General features: G+C 44.8%; 1 protein-coding gene across 14 annotated transcripts in view; it reads left to right on the plus strand.

Moving 5' to 3' along the window:
- LOC116720928 (discs large homolog 1-like protein) overlaps window positions 1–20,623 on the plus strand; it is a 117,686-nt gene that overhangs the window by 3,783 nt on the left and 93,280 nt on the right. For 9 of the 14 annotated variants that reach the window (XM_032564398.1, XM_032564400.1, XM_032564399.1 and 6 more), the window contains exons 2-4: window positions 334–465; window positions 7,617–7,780; window positions 9,604–9,675. In XM_032564398.1, coding sequence (XP_032420289.1) covers window positions 334–465; window positions 7,617–7,780; window positions 9,604–9,675 — 368 coding nt within the window. The remainder of the gene's footprint in view (window positions 1–333; window positions 466–7,616; window positions 7,781–9,603; window positions 9,676–20,623) is intronic. The other 5 variants (XM_032564402.1, XM_032564409.1, XM_032564410.1 and 2 more) reach the window with 1 other exon arrangement.

A 20,623-nucleotide genomic window follows, 5' to 3' on the forward strand; every position in this document is an offset into this window, starting at 1 on the left:
TTAGATCAAAACTCCAGAGTTTTAAAAATGTTATCCAGTTTTTGGTGGAAAGAGAAAAATGATAAAACATGGAAACGGAAATATTGATTTTGTTTTAATTGATCATGTGATTTATTGATTTATTGCAACAGGCCCAATCATCTGCAGAAGCATTAAGCTTTAAACTGCTACCGGTTCTGATCCGGTTCTGATCCGTTCTGTCGGCCTGTGTCTCTGAGTTTCCTGTGTGCTGCAGCTGCTGCAGCTGCTGCAGCATCCTGAGATGTGATGAAGAGTTTAACTGTCCGTCCTCTTCCTCTCCTCCGCCCCGGTTCTGATCCGAACCGCCTCCAGACGCCCAGCGGGCCCTGCTGCTCCTGGAGGAGTACCGGAACAAGCTGAACCACACGGAGGACCGGCAGCTGCGTCTCTCCATCCAGAGAGTCATCGACATCTTCCAGAGCAACCTGTTCCAGGCTCTCATAGGTAAACCCGGTTCTGATCCGTTCTGACCCGGCTCTGGCTGCTGCCGGGTCGGCCCCGGAACCGGGTCTGCTTCTGATTGTTCTGACTGTAAAGATCTGATTCCACAGCAGGTGGTTCTGGTGCTGCTCAGGCAGACAGGATGAAGGTTCTTCTGGGTTTTGTTTGGACCAGAATCAGAACCTGGAGTTTATCGTCCCAGTAAGAACTGGGACTGTCCCAGTCTGGACTCTGCTGGTTCTAGTAACTGAATGAATTAATTTGACATCAGGTTTGAACTGGACCGGAGGTTCTGTTGGGTCGGGAACAGAACCAGGGAATCTTTGGTGTGTGAAACTTTCTGTCCCTCTGGTTCTGGTTCTGAACGGGTCACAGGGTTTTCCAGACAGGATGAGTCTTCAGAACCTGAACCGGGCCTCGGTTCAAACCGGGTTGTAAATTAAAGGTCCGGTCCGGTGCCAGGTTCTGCCTTGGCCCGTCCGAGTCGGACCTTTTGTTCTGTTGTTGTTCTGATCCGGTCGGTTTTGTCAGTCAGAACACGTACCGGGCCGGGCTCTGAGCTCCGTCCCGGTTCTGATCCGTCGACCGGGTTGAAAGGCTGGGATGTGACCCGCATGCCGACCGGAACCGAGCAGCTGACAGAACCTCATTCAGAACTCCGGACCCGTCCTGTGCTTTTAATGAACCCGGTTGGAGAGAAACTCTGAACCGGACCGGAACCACAGCAGGTTCCTGGAGTTTAATACGTTTGTTCTGACTCTGGTTCTGTGGGTCGGGACGGTTCTGTGTCAGAACCAGGACGGGTCGGGCTCCAGAACCGGTTCTGTTCCTGCAGGAGAGAGAACCAGAACCAGAGCTGGAGGACCAGTAGAACCTTGAAAGTTCTGCTGAGTTTGGAATGACTGTCACTGGTACCCTGATGGTTCCTGACCCGGAAGGTTCTGATCCAATCTGCAGGGTTCTGCTGATGAACCGTCGGTTCTGGACCCAGGTTAGTCCGGAAACATCAACAGAACCGTTGGATCATTTTGGTGTACCGATCCGGGCCAAGCCAGGAGTCATGCAGCTCAGCTGCAGCAGAACCGGCCCGTTTGGACCTCTGCCCGTCCTGCAGAACTAATGATGATGAAGGTGAAAGGAAACCCGGTTTCCCTCCATGTGACCAAAACGTTTCCTCTGATCCGGTTCAGACCGTTACCGGGTCAAAAAAACATAAACTTTCTGGAGAACCGAGTCGGGTTCTACTCAGGTTCTGCTGAGGTTCTGTTGGGATTTCTGGCCGCCTTTAAGGCAGAACTCTGAGCTCAGAGTCCAGCAGCTCCAGTTTGGACAGTTTAACTGTTTCCTGACCTGCTGTACCTCCGGTTCTGACCCGGATGGATGCAACTCCGACCCGGGAAGCTGCTGCTCGTTCTGCTAAGGTTCTGCTAATGTTCTGGAGCTTGCTTTGGGCCAGCTGGCTGGCAGTGTGCAGCAGCAGCAGGACTTTCTCTGGAATCTCACTGAACTTTAAACCATGGCAGCGATACGAAGGATCGGATCGGTTCTGGATCTGTATCGTGTGTTCTGAGGTCCAGGTTCTGGTTCTGGTTCTGTTTGGAGCATCTGGATCAGTGACGGTCCACTCAGAGCTCAGCCTTACTGGTCACATATTCCCACTTTGTTTGCTGGAAGATTAGAAACTCGCGACCAGAACCAGAACCTGGCAGAATCAGTCGGTTCCTCGTTGGAAGGTCAGGAACGTTTCCGGGTTCTGATCAACAATCACCGATGTTTTCCTTCAGAAAAAAATGTTTTTGGTTCTGATCCAGATTCTCCATCAAGTCGTCCGTTCTAGAACATCCATCCATCCATCCATTCATCCATCCATCCGTCCATCCATCCATTCATCCGTCCCTCCATCCGTCCATCCATCCATTCATCCGTCCGTCCATCCATCCATCCCTCCATCCGTCCATCCATCCATCCATTCATCCGTCCATCCATCCATCTGTCCATCCATCCATTCATCCGTCCATCCATCCATCTGTCCATCCCTCCATTCATCCGTCCCTCCATCCGTCTGTCCATCCATCCATCCATCCATCCCTCCATCCATCCATCCATCCATCCATCCGTCCATCCATCCATTCATCCGTCCGTCCATCCATCCCTCCATCTGTCCATCCATCCATCCATTCATCCGTCCATCCATCCATCTGTCCATCCCTCCATTCATCCGTCCCTCCATCCATCCATCCCTCCATCCGTCCATCCATCCATCCATTCATCCGTCCATCCATCCATCTGTCCATCCCTCCATCCATCCCTCCATCCATCCGTCCATCTATCTGTCCATCCCTCCATCCATCCATCCATCCATCCATCCATCCATCCATCCCTCTGTCCATCCATCCATCCCGGATCTTTATTTCTGCTTCAGGAGTTTTTGCCAGATCCAGAACTTCCTGTGTGTTTCTACGTAGAAATAATATCTAGAATGTCTCTGTTTGGACTCCAGCCGGTTGCTACCAGAACCAGAACCAGGAGTCTGTCTGAAGGTTCCTTTGCTCTCTGTTGGAGTAGTTAAGTGCGTTCCCAGATTTCTGTCTTGCATCTGGTGCTGATCCGACTGTGTCGGACCCAACTGGGTCGATCCGCGCCGGTTCTGTGCTTAATGAGCTCAGTTCTCTGAACTCATCAGGATCCGTTTGTCAGATTAAACTCTGGAGCTTCAAACCCGCTGAACTTTAATCAAATTAATTTACTAATGTGATTAATGGATGGGATGAAGAACCCGATCCGGACCCGTCTGGACGGCGCCGCCGTCTTCCTGTGAGGTTTCCACGGTGACGGGTCGGGGTCTCCCAGTCAGATACGGAGGAGCAGCTTCTCCTGGATGATTGGACCTGCTCACCTGGTTGTTAAGACAGAACCTTCCGTTTGGACCTGGTTCTGTTCTGGTTCTGTTGGCCGTCACTCAGAATCTCCTCCAGGTAGAGACCGAGCCACACCTGGTCCGGATTCCTCCAGCGGACCCTGAACCAACACCAACAGAACCACATCATCAGCATAAAGGTAATCTGTAATCTGGGTGGTTCTGCTGGTCTCACACCAGAACCAACCAGAACCGCCCAGACTGGACCACTCAGTCCAGCTCTGATTGGTTCCTTCAGGAACTTCTTGGTTCTGCTCCGACCCGTCTTCCAGGCCTGTTTATTGAAAATTAATTTTCTGCCTCAGTGTCCAATCCCCCCTCTGCCTGCAGCGGGCCGGGCCGAGCCGGGCCGAGCCGGGCCCGGTGTAATCCCTCTGTGGACATGATGATTACCTCCAGCCAGTAATCCCCCACCAGCAGCTCCGCTGGCCCGGTTCCTGGGAAACAGATGGCTCCAAACAGAAACAGTCGTTTCTCAACATTTCTACAGTTTGGCCCAGAACGGCTGCAGGTGGTGGCGGTTCTACCGGGTCGGAACCAGTCCAGTCCAGTAGAACGGCAGAGACGCCCTGCGACCGGGTCGCTGTGGGAGATTTAAGGCTGTCAGAACTCTGACCCAAAGACCTTTCATCAGGTCCAGGTTCTGACCCGTCATCTGTTCTCTGGTTTCCCAACAGTCAGTCAGTTTCACTTCCTGATCCGAGTCTCAGTTCCTCCCCGACCCGGTTCCGCTTCAGGTCCGGTTCCTCATTGTTCAGTGACCCGGTTCTGCTTCAGGTCCGATTCCTCTGAAGGAACCGGGTCTACCCTCCAGGCTCTCCTCAGCCTGCAGGACGTTCATCTCATTCCGGCTGGAACTGTCGGGTCTCTGAAGGTGGCGCTGTGGAGAACTGCTGCAGGAACCCGGGTCGGGCAGACCCAGCAGGACCCGGGCCGGGCAGACCCAGCAGGTACCCGGGTCGGGCAGACCCAGCAGGACCCGGGTCGGGCAGACCCAGCAGGTACCCGGGTCGGGCAGACCCAGCAGGACCCGGGTCGGGCAGAACCTCCTGGGTCTTGGTGGAGGAGATAAATCGGGACTCCAGGGTGGAATCGTCTCCTCTGACTGAAGCTCCTGAAAGATGAAACCGCTCAGGAGTTTCACACAATTCCGTCCGGAACCAGAACCCTGGTGGTTACGAGGAGCTGTTCAGAACCTAAAGGTCAAAGTTCAGGTGTTCTGCAGAACTTTTCTGAGATCGGCCGGGCCTTGGTTCTGGAGGCGCTCAGCTGACTCGAGCTGGTCCGGTTCTGACTGGTGGGTCGGGTTTGGAGGATGTGAGTAACCCTGATCCTCAGGCTGTAAAACGGAGCCGGTGCCGGTTCTATTGATAGAATAGAACCGCTCTGGAACACGGCGGGCCGTAAAAGCCCTCAGGAACGCAGCAGCTGGTGATAAATTCGCTCCGGACCGGAATAGATCCGCTCCGTGGTTTCCGGGCTGAAAACGCCGTGGTTCTGGGCAGAGGGCGGCGTTAAGGCCCGGCGGTTCTGGCGAGGAGCTGCTGAAGTGGTGATCCGAGGCTTTATGAGGAAACATCTGCAGCGGTCCGGGCTTCCCTCAGCGGCTCGGCTGATTATTCTGGACGCTTGCTCCAAAAATACCCAGCCGGGTCGAACCGGGCCTCCTCCAGCTGCTGCAGGCCCGGTTCTGTCCTCTTCATCATGCATGGTAGTGATGAAGAAGAATCAGGGTTCCAGGATTCTCCAGAAGCCTTGGTTCTGTTGGGAGGTCCAGGAGGAAGGCTCTGGTCCAGCGGGTCAGAACCGATCCGTGTGAAGGTGATGGAAGCAGAAAGTGTTTGAAGATCATCATCATCATCATCATATTTCTAATTAGCAGATGGATGTGACAGCAGGTCGTTAAGGAGCTCGTTAGTTAGCGCTCGTTAGTTAGCGCTCCTTAGTTAGCGCTGCAGAGTGGGCGGGGCTAAAGGCTCAGACATGGAGTCAGATTCCTGTCAGCTTGAAGCCTGAAGTTTCCTGAAGGTAAAAGTTTCCGAGATGTTCAGGCTGCTCTCGGCTCACCGTCGCCCCCTGGAGGCCAGGAAATGTTTCTTATCCTGAAGATGAAAAATCAAAACTTGTGTAAAGTTTCAGGTCGTCCTTCCTGTTCCTTCTGTCCTTTACTCTCCCAGTTCTTGTCTCCCTCATTGTTTCTGTCTTTATATTTATATTAGTAGAAGAAATGAGAGAAACAATTTCAGGGGAAAAGTTGAGACATGAATGTTAAACATAGAATAAAAGGTTTTTGTTATTTTAATGACTGATAATCTGACTGAGTTTTTCCCTCTGTTTATGTTTTAACTTTATTGTTCTGTGGTTAGTTTTTACTCTGTGTGTGAATGATTCTTCGGGTTTAACTCTGATGGCATAAGGCATATTAAAAATAAACGTGTTAAAATCAAAAACGTTTCTTTCTGTCAGAATGAAAGAGACAAAAAAGTTTCATTTTTCATTCTTTAGTGGGTTTCTGTCTCCATGAACTCAAAGTAAATATGTTTTAGTTTTGATAATATTTCAAGCTGAACATAAAAGCCGGGAACTCTGGGAAGTTGAGGAAGTTCTCACCACTTGAGGCCTGTTGGTGAGGAAGTCTCTGGTGCCACTGGATCAGAGACTTCCTCACCAACAGGCCTCAGGTGGTGAGAATAAGTGGCTCAACATCGTCCCCACTGGTCCTCAACACAGGCACGCCGCAGGGCTGTGTGCTCAGCCCAGCTCTCTTCACCCTGTTTACACACGACTGCGTGGCCATCCACCCCACCAACACAGTCGTGAAGTACGCGGACGACACAACAGTAGTGGGTCTCATTTCAGACAACAACGAGACCCACTACAGAGAGGAGATTCTGCAGCTCACTCAGTGGTGTTCAGCCAACAACTTGGTGCTGAACACAGGGAAGACCAAGGAGGTCATTGTGGATTACAGAAGGTCCAGGAGGACGGCTCACACTCCCCTTCTCATAGATGGAGAAGTGGTGGAACGTGTGGACAACATCAAGTTCCTGGGCCTCCATATCACGTCTGACCTCTCCTGGAATACAAACACCTCCCACCTGGTGAAGAAAGCACAACAAAGGCTCTTCTTCCTCAGGAAACTGAGACGGGCTGGACTTTCCTCACGGCTGCTCGTGAACTTTTACAGGGCGATGATCGAGAGCATCCTCTGGCTCAACATGACTGTGTGGTATGGTAGCTGCACAGCACTGGAGAGGAAACAACTGACACGGGTGGTGAGAACAGCACAAGGCATTGTGGGATGCCCCCTCCCAGACCTGGACTCCATTTACACAGGCCGGGTCAAGAAGAGAGCTGGATCCATAGCGATGGATTCCAGCCACCCGGGCCACAGACTGTTTGTGCCGCTGCCATCAGGCAAGCGGTACAGGAATATACGGACTACAACAAATAGACTGAGAAACAGTTTCTTCCCCACAGCCGTCAGAGCCATTACTCCCTGCCGCCCCCCCCTCCCACACATATCATAACCTCGCAGTCACACATACATATCCCCCACCCCCACACAGCCATATTGTTCTGCACTTTGCACTGTCACATTATCTGTACTTTGCCATAATTGGACCTGCTGCTACTTCTTTGGTGTGGTTGAGTGCCTTTAGTTAATTTAGTTGTATATATTGTTATTATTATTATTGTGTGTTTGCTTATTTCTACTGTATATATTTGACCTTTTGCACGGGAGCTGCAATGGAAATTTCGTTGAATTCTGTTCAATGACAATAAATGCTATCTATCTGGAAAACCAAGGAATGTTGCCATGGAAACTGCAGGAACCGTGGGAGAAAAATAATATCATGTTAAACTTTGATAAACTAATAAAATCGCATAATATTTAATGATTTATTTCTGGTCAACATGCTTATAAAGATGAAGCTGCTCCAGATGATCATTTTATTATTATTATTGTTATTGTTATTTTATTATTATTATTGTTATTATTTATTATTATTGCTATTATTTATTGTAGTTGGAGAACCTCGGCTGTTTCCTGTTAAAAACATTTAGTTCTTCAGTTCTGGTTCTTCTGGTTCTTCTCTGGTTTCTGTCGGGTCGTGATTAAATGTTGGACCTTTGCTGTTAATATCAGAACATCATTAAAACAATCTGGGTTCAGCAGAACCTCTGACCCGGTTCCGGTCCCGGTTCTGATGGACTCTCCTCTCTGTCCTCACAGATATCCAGGAATTTTACGAAGTGACCTTATCGGACAGCCAGAGGTGGGCGGAGTCTTCCCGGGGGGCGGAGCCTGGCGTGCCCCTCCACCTGTGGGACCTGTCCAGCCTGCAGAGCCCGACCGGAACCTCCGAGACGCTGCCCAGCCTTAGCACCAGCATCGAGGTAGGAACCGGGCCGGAACCGGCGCCGCCGCTCGTCTTCTGCTGAGCCGAACGGACCCGTCCTGCCGCCGCAAAAATAGCTGCAGTAAAAATAGATCAGAGGAGTTTAAATAGAACTGGACCGGCACCGGCGCCGACCGGCCGCTCCATGGGGAGCTGGGTCTACGTTTGATGCTCCTGGTTCTGTTTAAAGTGACAGGAACAGAACCACCGGGTCCGGCCCGGTTCCCCTCCATCTGCTGGTACTGAGGCTCAGAACCGGGTCACTTCCTGTTGATCTGAGCAGATCGGACCTGCTGTGGTTCTGGTTCTGGTGAACAGGATGAGTAGCAGCAGCTCCTGTCTGTAAACAAGCGGTCCGACTGGAACCCGACCATCAGAACCAGTGACCCGTCACCATGATGGAAACGGACGGCCGGGTTCTTCCAGTCACATAATCCCATGTTTACATGATTCTCTGGGATTATGGGTAATCTGGCAGAGGACGCCGTGCGACCGGGTCTCTGTGGTTCTGTTGGGTCGGAAGTTTGAGGAACGCAGCAGAACCGACAGCTGCTGTCTGTCAGGAAGAGGAGGCTCAGATTGATGCCCCAGAACCGGTCCGGTTCTGAGGGAAACTGTTCTGGTCCTGCGTGTACAAGAGGCCTGGGAGTATTGGGAATACTGGGAATACTGGGAATACTGGGAGTTATTTAAAGACAGGTGAGATTTTTAACTGAAAGTTTTTTTTCTCACTGAGAAGCTGAATCATCGCAGCTGGAGGTTCTGATTCATCTGGCGCCACATCTGGTTCCGATCCGAGTCTCAGTTTTTAGGTGGTCTGATGAACAGTTCTTTAGGTTTCTGGAAGTAATTCAGAGATTCACTTCTCCGGTTCTGTTCAGTTCTGTTCAGTTCTTCTACCTGAACCAGAACATTCAGATCAGTCAGTTTTCTGAATCTGAACAGATTCCCAACACACAGCAGAATCGTTCATTTGAACACATTCCCATTTCTGAAATATTTATGAAACTGAACAGATTCTTAATTGTGAACAGATTCCTAACTCTGAACTGATTCATTTTTGATGAGTCATAAATCTGAACAGATTTTGCATTTTCAACAAATTCTTAAAAAACAGGTTAATTTTGAACAGATTCTTTATTTTGAACAGATTCTTTATTTTGAACAGATTCCTGACTCTGAACATTTTGTCCCACAAAGGGGAAATTCAGAATCAATCTCAGACCTTCTCATGCTCCCGCGGTGGAACCGCCGGGTCGGTGGAACCGCCGGGTCGGTGGAACCGCCGGGTCGGTGGGATCCGCCGGGTCGGTGGAACCGCCGGGTCGGTGGGATCCGCCGGGTCGGTGGGATCCGCCGGGTCGGTGGAACCGCCGGGTCGGTGGGATCCGCCGGGTCGGTGGAACCGCCGGGTCGGTGGAACCGCCGGGTCGGTGGGATCCGCCGGGTCGGTGGGAACCTGGGGAACCAGAACCTGTGAACCCGTATCAATGTGACCCGGCTGTAAACGCAGCCGACAGTAAGACGGTTTAGAACAGTAACGGCTCAGAGGTGAAAGTAGGAGGAGATGTAATTCTGGACCTGATGGCGGTTCTGCTGCTGATTCTGCCTCCTCCAATGCGTTTCTGGATGGTTCTGGAGGCTAACTGCCTCTGAACAGAACCGGTCTGGGTGTGTTGAATGAATATGGAGATGATGGACGAAGGACGAAGGTCCAGACTGGAGGTTCTGACCCACTCTGCTCTTGTTGTTGTCATTGAATGCTCTCTCTCTCTCTGTCTCCTGTTTCCTCTGACTGTAAACGACCTCTGACCTCCGTAGGAGTCCCCTCTCCTTAACGAAATCCTGCACACCTTGGCGCAGGCCAAGCTGTCCCCCCGCCATGACGGCCAGGTAAGAACCGGACTCTGCTGTTGGTGAGAGGGGCTGTTGGTGTCGTCCACCTCCGCCGCATGTCCCATCCAGTCCTCATGTGCTTTGGACCATCAGACGGGGGGAGGAGGACGGGGGTTCTGGGCTCTCAGTGCGTCGCTGTAGTTTGATGACGGCAGCGTCTGGACCGGCGTGAAACCAGGTCCGAGCGGATCAGAACCTCCTCTGGTTTCACAGAAAGTTCTGGATGTTGTGGCGTCAAACCATCAGCGACTCGTTGAGGCGGTCTGTGAGGCGTTCAGGGTTCATTGTGCTTCATTCATTCTGGTTCATGTTGTTGGGTCTGAACGGTACAGCTCCGGTCCACAGGGGGGGCTCCTGGTTCTGATCAGGACAAAACCTGCAGAGAGGACCGTCTTGAAGACCAAATATTAATAATGATCCAGGATGTGAAACATGTTCAGTTTGTTTGACAAATTTTCCCCAAATAAGCTAAAGACGGGTTTATTGAAGCAGTTCCTCCATAACGTCTGGGACAGACGTCCTCTGACTCAGAGTCCGTTCAGAGACTCCAACTTCCTGCCTACCTCTGCGATGTGGAGTCTTCAACATGAGATCATGAAGAGGCTTCAGGTCAGAAGGAAAAAGGATGAAAGCCATAAAGATGGACGTCATGAAGATGAAGGTTGTGAAGATTCGAGTCAGAAAGACGGATGTTAGAAGGACAACATGGTCCTGAAGACAAAGATCACAAGGGCAAAGGTCATGAGGACGATGGTCATGAAGATGGACGTCACAAGGGCAAAGGTCATGAGGACAATGGTCATGAAGATGGACGTCACAAGAGCAAAGGTCATGAGGACGATGGTCATGAAGATGGACGTCACAAGGGCAAAGGAACAAGCAGGAAAATTATAGAAACAAAAATCACAAAAACAAAAATCCTTCAAAGACAGAAGTCATAAAGACATAAACGTCACGATGAGGAAGACCTAGAGGACAAAGGTCACGAGGATGAAGAACTGTCATCACCTGCTTGGAAACTCCATCGAGTTCTGAATCGACAGAGGAGGACGACCACTGCTGCTGACAGCAGAACCATCACTGGTACCGCCTGGAAGGAGGCTGAAGAGTTCTAGAAAGATGTTCCCACTGAATACGGATCAGAACCAAAGCAGAAACTTTCAACTGTTACAACAAAGGAGGGGGAGGGTCATGCTGTGGGCCAATATGGCTGCCATCCGGTTTCTGACGGCATCTGCATGACCGAGGTGACGACCCAAACGCATGAGATCCTCACAGCTGATTGGCTGACATCCTTAAAGGGGCGGTGCCTCAGTTTTCATCAGCTCGTCCCAAACCTCATGGAGGGAACTTCTCCAGAAAACCCGGCTGTTTCATATCAGATCAGGATGATCCAGGCGCCGTCTCCTGGTCGTCCTCTGGTCAGACTGGAGCTGTACTGGTGGTCGTCCTCTGGTCAGACTGGAGCTGTACTGGTGGTCGTCCTCTGGTCAGACTGGAGCTGTACTGGTGGTCGTCCTCTGGTCAGACTGGAGCTGTACTGGTGGACCCCGGAGTCATGGTGGGGATCTGGTTTGTGTGGTTTCAGCTCCGGCTGCAGAAACATCGGCCATTTTCTCATGTTTAATGTTTTAACGTATTTAAGCCGAGCGGTTCTGGTGGGCCCGTGTTGAAGGTTCTGATCTGAACGGGAAGCTCTCTGTAACCTGTTGATGGTGTAAAGCTGCTTTTATTTTCTTCCAAATATAAAATTGATCTTTATGGCTTAGTTTCATCAGAGCGTGATCTCAGACGTGAGTGATTCCTAAACTCCAGTCTGGTTTGGAGTGGCGGCTCCGCAGCCAATCAGGATGCAGGACTGGTTTCTCTGGACCAGGATGACGTCTGATGGAGTTGGGCTTTTGTTTTCATCGCGATGCATTTCAAACTCAGTCTATTTCCTGAGATTGTTTCTGTTTCAATATGAACTTATAGAACAAATTATAACAAGTTATAAAACTATCAGATTTCTGCTCTTAAGCTGCAGGAGTTTGATTGGCCAGGTGAAGGGGGCGGGGCTTAGTGTCTGCAGTGCTGATGTGTGACGCTGTGGGAAATTAAATGGCTCGATTTGTGTCAATTCTGACTTTATAGCATCAATTATATCAAAATATTGATTATTTTTGATAACTCTGCTGCCTTCAGCAGTCATGTGACCCTCAGTGGCGTTGCTGCTCCTGAACTGCATTTTCTTTGGGATGTTTTAGATGTTCTCTAAGGAAAAATCTGTGAATAAGCAAATTTTTCATGAATAATCCTGAGTCACGTTCCAGAGAAAGTTCAGTTTATTAAATATTGTGGTGCTGTTTGATGTGCAGCGTGTGGGGCGACGCGCTGCCAGGCTGCTGCTCTTCAGCAGAGAATAAAACATGAGCTGGACTCTGCAGGCCGATGATGTGTGAGCAGCAACACAACCGAGGCGCCGCGTTGCTCTGAACAATCACAACTTCCACAGAGAAAGGAAAGAAAAGGTCAATAAAAACTCTCTGTGCTGGTTTGGTTGATAGAAAGTGAAACAAAATGTTTGTTTTTCCAAAGCAAAATCTGGTCAGTTTATTTACACTGCAAAAAATATGTTTCTGAAAACAAGTTAAAAAATACAGAAGTGTGTTAAATGAAACTAGAAAATTTCGGAAGAAATTTAGCCGGGGCCTGCCAAGGCGCGCCCGTGGGGTTTGGGCCCGGCGTCGTCACGCCACAAATCGGCGTCGACGCTAAAGAACGCCGTGACGTAATCAGTGGCACGCGGAGAACCGCAAGAACGTTAAGTGAGGCGGACGTGCACCATTCGGTACGATTTAAAATGTTGTCAAGGCTTTTATTTTGGAAGTTTTGTTAAACTTCATTTCAAAGGGCCAAACTAATCCCATGCGTAATAGTCCTTGGGTTAAAATAGTTATATAATGCTCAAAACACAAGTAGCTGATGTAAAAAAATGCAAGGCTTTTATTTTGAAATTTTCAGTATGCTTCATTTTTAAGTTCCGAACTAATACCACGTGTAAGAGTGCTTTGGATGAAAAAGTCAAAAAAAGCCAAAAAGAGCTATTACCTCATGTAAAAATATTCAAGGCTTTTATTTTGAAATTATTATTATGCTCCATTTTAAAGTTCCAAACTAATCCCATGTGTAACAGTGCTTTGGATGAAAAAGTCATATACGGCCAAAAAAAGCAATTACATGATGTAAAAATATTCAAGGCTTTTATTTTGAAATTTTCAGTATGCTTCATTTCAGAGGGCCAAACTAATCCCATGTGTAACAGTGCTTTGGATGAAAAAGTCATATACGGCCAAAAAGAGCAATTACGTCATGTAAAATATTCAAGGCTTTTATTTTGAAATTTTCAGTATGCTTAATTTTAAAGTTCCAAACTAATCCCATGTGTAACAGTGCTTTGGATGGAAAAGTCAGATAAAGCCAAAAAGAGCAATTACATGATGTAAAAATATTCAGGGCTTTTATTTTGAAATTATTATAATGCTCCATTTTAAAGTTCCAAACTAATCCCATGTGTAACAGTGCTTTGGATGAAAAAGTCATATACGGCCAAAAAGAGCAATTACGTCATGTAAAATATTCAAGGCTTTTATTTTGAAATTTTCAGTATGCTTAATTTTAAAGTTCCAAACTAATCCCATGTGTAACAGTGCTTTGGATGGAAAAGTCAGATAAAGCCAAAAAGAGCAATTACATGATGTAAAAATATTCAGGGCTTTTATTTTGAAATTATTATTATGCTCCATTTTAAAGTTCCAAACTAATCCCATGTGTAACAGTGCTTTGGATGAAAAAGTCATATACGGCCAAAAACAGCAATTACCTGATGTAAAAATATTCAAGGCTTTTATTTTGAAATTATTATTATGCTCCATTTTAAAGTTCCGAACTAATCCCATGTGTAACATTGCTTTGGATGAAAAAGTCATATACGGCCAAAAAGAGCAATTACGTCATGTAAAATATTCAAGGCTTTTATTTTGAAATTTTCAGTATGCTTCATTTTAAAGTTTAAAACTAATCCCATGTGTAACAGTTACTGAGTTAAATCAGTTATATACAGCCGATAGCAGCAGGTAGTTCTAAAGGCCAGTTCTCAGTCCTGATCTGTTTCAACTGAGGGTAGATAGAACTACAGTGATGCGTATTCGTAGTCCTAACCAGCAGCCAATAGCCTCTTGAGTTCCGTTGCTATGGTAAATAATGGTCTCAGCAGGTGTGAGCTGTGAGCTCTGAGCTCTCAAACACACAAGTGTGTTTGAGCAAACACACTTTACTGAAAAAAAGCATTGGAAACAAATCCTTCTTGTTCGGGAACCGTGATACATATTGGAAAAGCGTTTTAAGCGTATGACAGTTCAATGTGTCTTCTGCGATAGTCCCGAGATTCATATCTGTACCTCACTCAGAGCATTTACAGTGATGAGAGAAAGAAATGTTGTGCCCAGATATGAACCGAGATGGGCTGTCACTCTAATTTGAAGAAAAATGAGAAACTTTGGGTCGCTTAGAGGCAAATTGTGGACAAACCGTAACTGGTATCGACGAGCCGTCTTCACTTTCGAAGAGATCACAGACGTATCTACAAAATGAAATTTGAATGGCATTTCTAGGTGAATTTGTGACGACACAGCAAATCCTCAAAAATAGGGTATTTCTAGGATTTTTCCCATTGAGTTATAATGGGGTTTTTTTCGTAGTTTTTTGCGAATTATGTCGCCACGTTAAGCCCAAATCCCACCAGAAGTAATAGCTCCAATGGCGTGAATTTTCTGCACGTTTTGATACCTCATTTGTAGGTGTGCACCCAGCGGTACGAGCCGCATTAACGGTGACGGAAGAAAAATAAAGAAGACTAGAAAATTTCGGAAGAAATTTAGCCGGGGCCTGCCAAGGCGCGCCCGTGGGGTTTTGGGCCCGGCGTCGTCACGCCACAAATCGGCATCGACGCTAAAGAACGCCGCAACATAATCAGTGGCACGCGGAGAACCGCAAGAACGTTAAGCGAGGCGGACGTGCACCATTCAGTACGATTTAAAATTTTCTCAAGGCTTTTATTTTGGAAGTTTTGTTAAACTTCATTTCAAAGGGCCAAACTAATCCCATGTGTAATAGTCCTTGGGTTAAAACAGTTATATAATGCTCAAAACACAAGTGGCTGGTGTAAAAATATTCAAGGCTTTTATTTTGGAATTTTTGTTAAACTTCAATTCAAAGGTCCAAACTAATTCCATGTATAACAGTCATTGGGTTAAATCAGTTATATAATGCTGAAAACGCAAGTAGTTGATGTAAAAATATTAAAGGCTTTTATTTTGGAATTTTTGTTAAACTTCATTTCAAAGGGCCAACCTAATCCCATGTGTAATAGTCATTGGGTTAAATCAGTTATTTATTGCTCAAAAGAGCAATTATCTGATGTAAAATATGTCAAGGCTTTTATTTTGGAATTTTTGTTAAACTTCAATTCAAAGGTCCAAACTAATTCCATGTATAACAGTCATTGGGTTAAATCAGTTATATAATGCTGAAAACGCAAGTAGTTAGCAAAATGCTAATGTTAGCATCATTGCTGTCACTAGCATGTGGGACATCACTAGGATGTTCTCTATAATGGACTTACTCCATTCAGTATACTAAACATGGCTAATAAGTCCAATAAATAGCTAATAGCTTATTTAAGCTAAAATGCTAATGCTAATGAACTGCCTTGCTGCGCAAGGCAGTTCCCTAACCTGAGAGAAACAGATAATGCAGAATAATATTATTGCACTGCCTGCGGCGGTGCACTAACCTCAGGGGCATGTTGAGGCTTTTATTTTGAAATTTTTGTTAAGCTTAATTTCAAAGGTCCAAACTAATCCCATGTGTAATAGTCATTGGGTTAAATCAGTTATTTATTGCTCAAAAGAGCAATTATCTGATCTAAAATATGTCAAGGCTTTTATTTTGAAATTTTCAGTATGCTTCATTTCAAAGGGCCAAACTAATCCCCTGCGTAATAGTCATTGGGTTAAAATAGTTATATAATGCTCAAAACACAATTAGTTGATGTAAAAATATTCAAGGCTTTTATTTTGAAATTTTCAGTATGCTTCATTTCAGAGGGCCAAACTAATACCACGTGTAACAGTGCTTTGGATGAAAAAGTCACATAAAGCCAAAAACAGCAATTACCTGATGTAAAAATATTCAAGGCTTTTATTTTGAAATTATTATTATGCTCCATTTTAAAGTTCCGAACTAATCCCATGTGTAACATTGCTTTGGATGAAAAAGTCATATACGGCCAAAAAGAGCAATTACGTCATGTAAAATATTCAAGGCTTTTATTTTGAAATTTTTGTTAAGCTTCATTTCAGAGGGCCAAACTAATACCATGTGTAACAGTGCTTTGGATGAAAAAGTGAAATAAAGCCAAAAACAGCAATTACCTGATGTAAAAATATTCAAGGCTTTTATTTTGAAATTTTCATCAAGCTTAATTTTAAATTGCCACACTAATCCCATGTGTAACAATTGCTGGGTTAAATAAGTTATATAAAGCTCAAAAGAGCAATTTTCTGATGTAAAAATATTCAAGGCTTTTATTTTGAAATTTTTGTTAAGCTTCATTTCAAAGGGCCAAACTAATACCATGTGTAACAGTGCTTTGGATGAAAAAGTCAAATAAAGCCAAAAAGAGCAATTACATGATGTAAAAATATTCAAGGCTTTTATTGTGAAATTTTTGTTAAGCTTCATTTTAAAGTTCAAAACTAATCCCATGTGTAACAGTTACTGAGTTAAATCAGTTATATACAGCCCATAGCAGCAAGTAGTTATAAAGGCCAGTTCAGTCCTGATCTGTTTCAACTGAGGGTTCCACTATAGATAGAACTACAATGATGCGTATTTGTAGTCCAAATCAGCAGCCAATAGCCTCTTGAGATCCGTTGCTATGTTAAATAAGTTTCACACCAAGGTGTGAAGTGTTAGTGAAAGAGCCTGAGAGCCTCATAAAATCCTGTCGCATGACTTTGCTCTGAAGCACCGTGACAGAAAACCGTACGGTCTAGATAAATTTCGAAAACATTTTACCGGAGCAGACAGGCGTATCAATGTCAGGACCGATTTTGATACAAATCATGCGATATTTGTGGCCATGATGGCGATTTCAAAAATGATGTGGGCTGAAAAAACCTCTTCATTTCTCACTCTAGCCGAGATGGGCTGTCACTCTAATTTTAGAAAAAATGAGAAACTTTGGGTCGCTTAGAGGCAAATTGTGGACAAACCATAACTGGTATCGACGAGCCATCTTCACTTTCGAAGAGATCACAGACGTATCTACAAAATGAAATTTGAATGGCATTTCTAGGTGAATTTGTGACGACACAGAAAATCCTCAAAAATAGGGTATTTCCAGGATTTTTCCCATTGACTTATAATGGGGTTTTTTTCGTAGTTTTTTGCGAATTATGTCGCCACGTTAACCCCAAATCCCACCACAAGTAATAGCTCCAATGGCGTGAATTTTCTGCACGTTTTGATACCTCATTTGTAGGTGTGCACCCAGCGGTATGAGCCGCATTAACGGTGACGGAAGAAAAATAAAGAATTATAACTAGAAAACCAAAATTTCTGAAGAAATTTAGCCGGGGCCTGCCAAGGCGCGCCCGTCGGGTTTGGGCCCGGCGTCGTCACGCTACAAATTGGCATCGACGCTAAAGGACGGCGCAACGTGATCAATGGCACGCAGAGAACCACAAGAACGTTAGTAAGGTGGACGTTCACCATTCGGTACGATTTAAAATGTTGTCAAGGCTTTTATTTTGGAAGTTTCAGTATGCTTCATTTCAAAGGGCCAAACTAATCCCATGCGTAATAGTCCTTGGGTTAAAATAGTTATATAATGCTCAAAACACAAGTAGCTGATGTAAAAATATTCAAGGCTTTTATTTTGGAATTTTCATTATGCTTCATTTCAAAAGGGCCAAACTAATACCATGTGTAACAGTGCTTTGGATGAAAAAGTCACATAAAGCCAAAAAGCGCAATTACCTGATGTAAAATATTCAAGGCTTTTATTTTGAAATTATTATTATGCTCCATTTTAAAGTTCCTAACAAATCCCATGTGTAACAGTGTTTTGGATGAAAAAGTCATATACGGCCAAAAAGAGCAATTACATGACGTAAAAATATTCAAGGCTTTTATTTTGAAATTATTATTATGCTCCATTTTAAAGTTCCTAACAAATCCCATGTGTAACAGTGCTTTGGATGAAAAAGTCATATACGGCCAAAAAGAGCAATTACATGACGTAAAAATATTCAAGGCTTTTATTTTGAAATTTTCAGTATGCTTCATTTCAGAGGGCCAAACTATTCCATTGTGTAACAGTGCTTTGGATAAAAAAGTCACATAAAGCCAAAAAGCGCAATTACCTGATGTAAAAATATTCAAGGCTTTTATTTTGAAATTATTATTATGCTCCATTTTAAAGTTCCGAACTAATCCCATGTGTAACAGTGCTTTGGATGAAAAAGTCAAATAAAGCCAAAAACAGCAATTACCTGATGTAAAAATATTCAAGGCTTTTATTTTTAAATTATTATTATGCTTAATTTTAAAGTTCCAAACTAATACCATGTGTAACAGTTCCTGAGTTAAATCAGTTATATACAGCCCATAGCAGCAAATAGTTCTAAAGGCCAGTTCAGTCCTGATCTGTTTCAACTGAGGGTTCCACTATAGATAGAACTACAATGATGCGTATCTGTAGTCCAAACCAGCAGCCAATAGCCTCTTGAGATCCGTTGCTATGGCAAATAATGGTCTCAGCAGGGTGTGAGCTCTGAGCTCTGAGCTGTCAAACACACAATTGTGTGTTTGAGCAAACACGTTTTACTGACAAAAAGCATTGGAAACAAATCCTTCCTGGTCGGGAACCGTAATACATATTCGAAAAGCGTTTGAAGCGTATGACAGGTCAATGTGTCTTCTGCGATAGTCCCGAGATTCATATCTGTACCTCACTCAGAACATTTACAGCGATGAGAGAAAGAAATGTTGTGCCCAGATCTGAAATTCTATTCAAATACATGGGAGAGAGCCTCAGACAGCCTCAGAAAATCCTGTCGCATGACTTTGCTCTGAAGCACCGTGACAGAAAACCGTACGATCTAGATAAATTTCGAAAAGATTTTACCGGAGCAGACAGGCGTATCAATGTCAGGACCGATTTTGATACTAATCGTGCGATATTTGTGGGCGTGATGGCGATTTCAAAAATGATTTGGGTTGAAAAAGTTGTCTTGATCTCTCACTCTAATCAGCGAGAGAAGCACTCTAACTTTAGGAAAAATGAGAAACTTTGTGTCGCTTAGATGCAAATTGTGGACAAACCGTAACTGTTATCGACGAGCCGTCTTCACTTTCGAAGAGATCACAGACGTATCTACAAAATGAAATTTGAATGGCATTTCTACGTGAATTAGTGACGACACAGAAAATCCTCAAAAATAGGGTATTTCCAGGATTTTTCCCATTGACTTATAATGGGGTTTTTTTCGTAGTTTTTTGCGAATTATGTCGCCACGTTAAGCCCAAATCCCACCAAAAGTAATAGCAACAATGGCGTGAATTTTCTGCACGTTTTGATACCTCATTTGTAGGTGTGCACCCAGCGGTATGAGCCGCATTAACGGTTACGGAAGAAAAATAAAGAACTATAATAATAAAGAGACGCTTGTTGGGTGTAGAGTAATAGGTTCCTGCCATTGCTTTGCATGGCAGGCCCCAACTAGAAAATTTCGGAAGAAATTTAGCCGGGGCCTGCCAAGGCGCGGCCGTGGGGTTCGGGCCCGGCGTCGTCACGCCACAAATCGTCGTCGACGCTAAAGAACGCCGCGACGTGATCAGTGGCACGCGGAGAACCGCAAGAACGTTAAGTGAGGCGGACGTGCACCGTTCGGTACGATTTAAAATGTTGTCGAGGCTTTTATTTTGGAAGTTTTGTTAAACTTCATTTCAAAGGGCCAAACTAATCCCAAGCGTAATAGTCCTTGGGTTAAAATAGTTATATAATGCTCAAAACACAAGTAGCTGATGTAAAAATATTCAAGGCTTTTATTTTGAAATTTTCAGTATGCTTCATTTTAACGTTCCGAACTAATACCACGTGTAAGAGTGCTTTGGATGAAAAAGTCAAATAAAGCCAAAAAGAGCAATTACGTCATGTAAAAATATTCAAGGCTTTTATTTTGAAACTTTTGTTAAGCTTCATTTCAAAGGGCCAAACTAATACCATGTGTAACAGTGCTTTGGATGAAAAAGTCAAATAAAGCCAAAAAGAGCAATTATGTCATGTAAAAATATGCAAGGCTTTTATTTTGAAATATTTGTTAAGCTTCATTTTAAAGTTCCGAACTAATACCACGTGTAAGAGTGCTTTGGATGAAAAAGTCAAATAAAGCCAAAAAGAGCAATTACGTCATGTAAAAATATTCAAGGCTTTTATTTTGAAACTTTTGTTAAGCTTCATTTCAAAGGGCCAAACTAATACCATGTGTAACAGTGCTTTGGATGAAAAAGTCAAATAAAGCCAAAAAGAGCAATTATGTCATGTAAAAATATTCAAGGCTTTTATTTTGAAATTTTTGTTAAGCTTCATTTTAAAGGGCCAAACTAATACCATGTGTAACAGTGCTTTGGATGAAAAAGTCATATACGGCCAAAAAAAGCAATTAGATGATGTAAAAATATTCAAGGCTTTTATTTTGAAATTTTCAGTATGCTTCATTTCAGAGGGCCAAACTAATACCACATGTAACAGTGCTTTGGATGAAAAAGTCATATACGGCCAAAAAGAGCAATTACGTCATGTAAAATATTCAAGGCTTTTATTTTGAAATTTTCAGTA

Source organism: Xiphophorus hellerii, chromosome 6 (assembly GCF_003331165.1).
Source record: "Xiphophorus hellerii strain 12219 chromosome 6, Xiphophorus_hellerii-4.1, whole genome shotgun sequence".
NCBI lineage: Eukaryota > Metazoa > Chordata > Actinopteri > Cyprinodontiformes > Poeciliidae > Xiphophorus > Xiphophorus hellerii.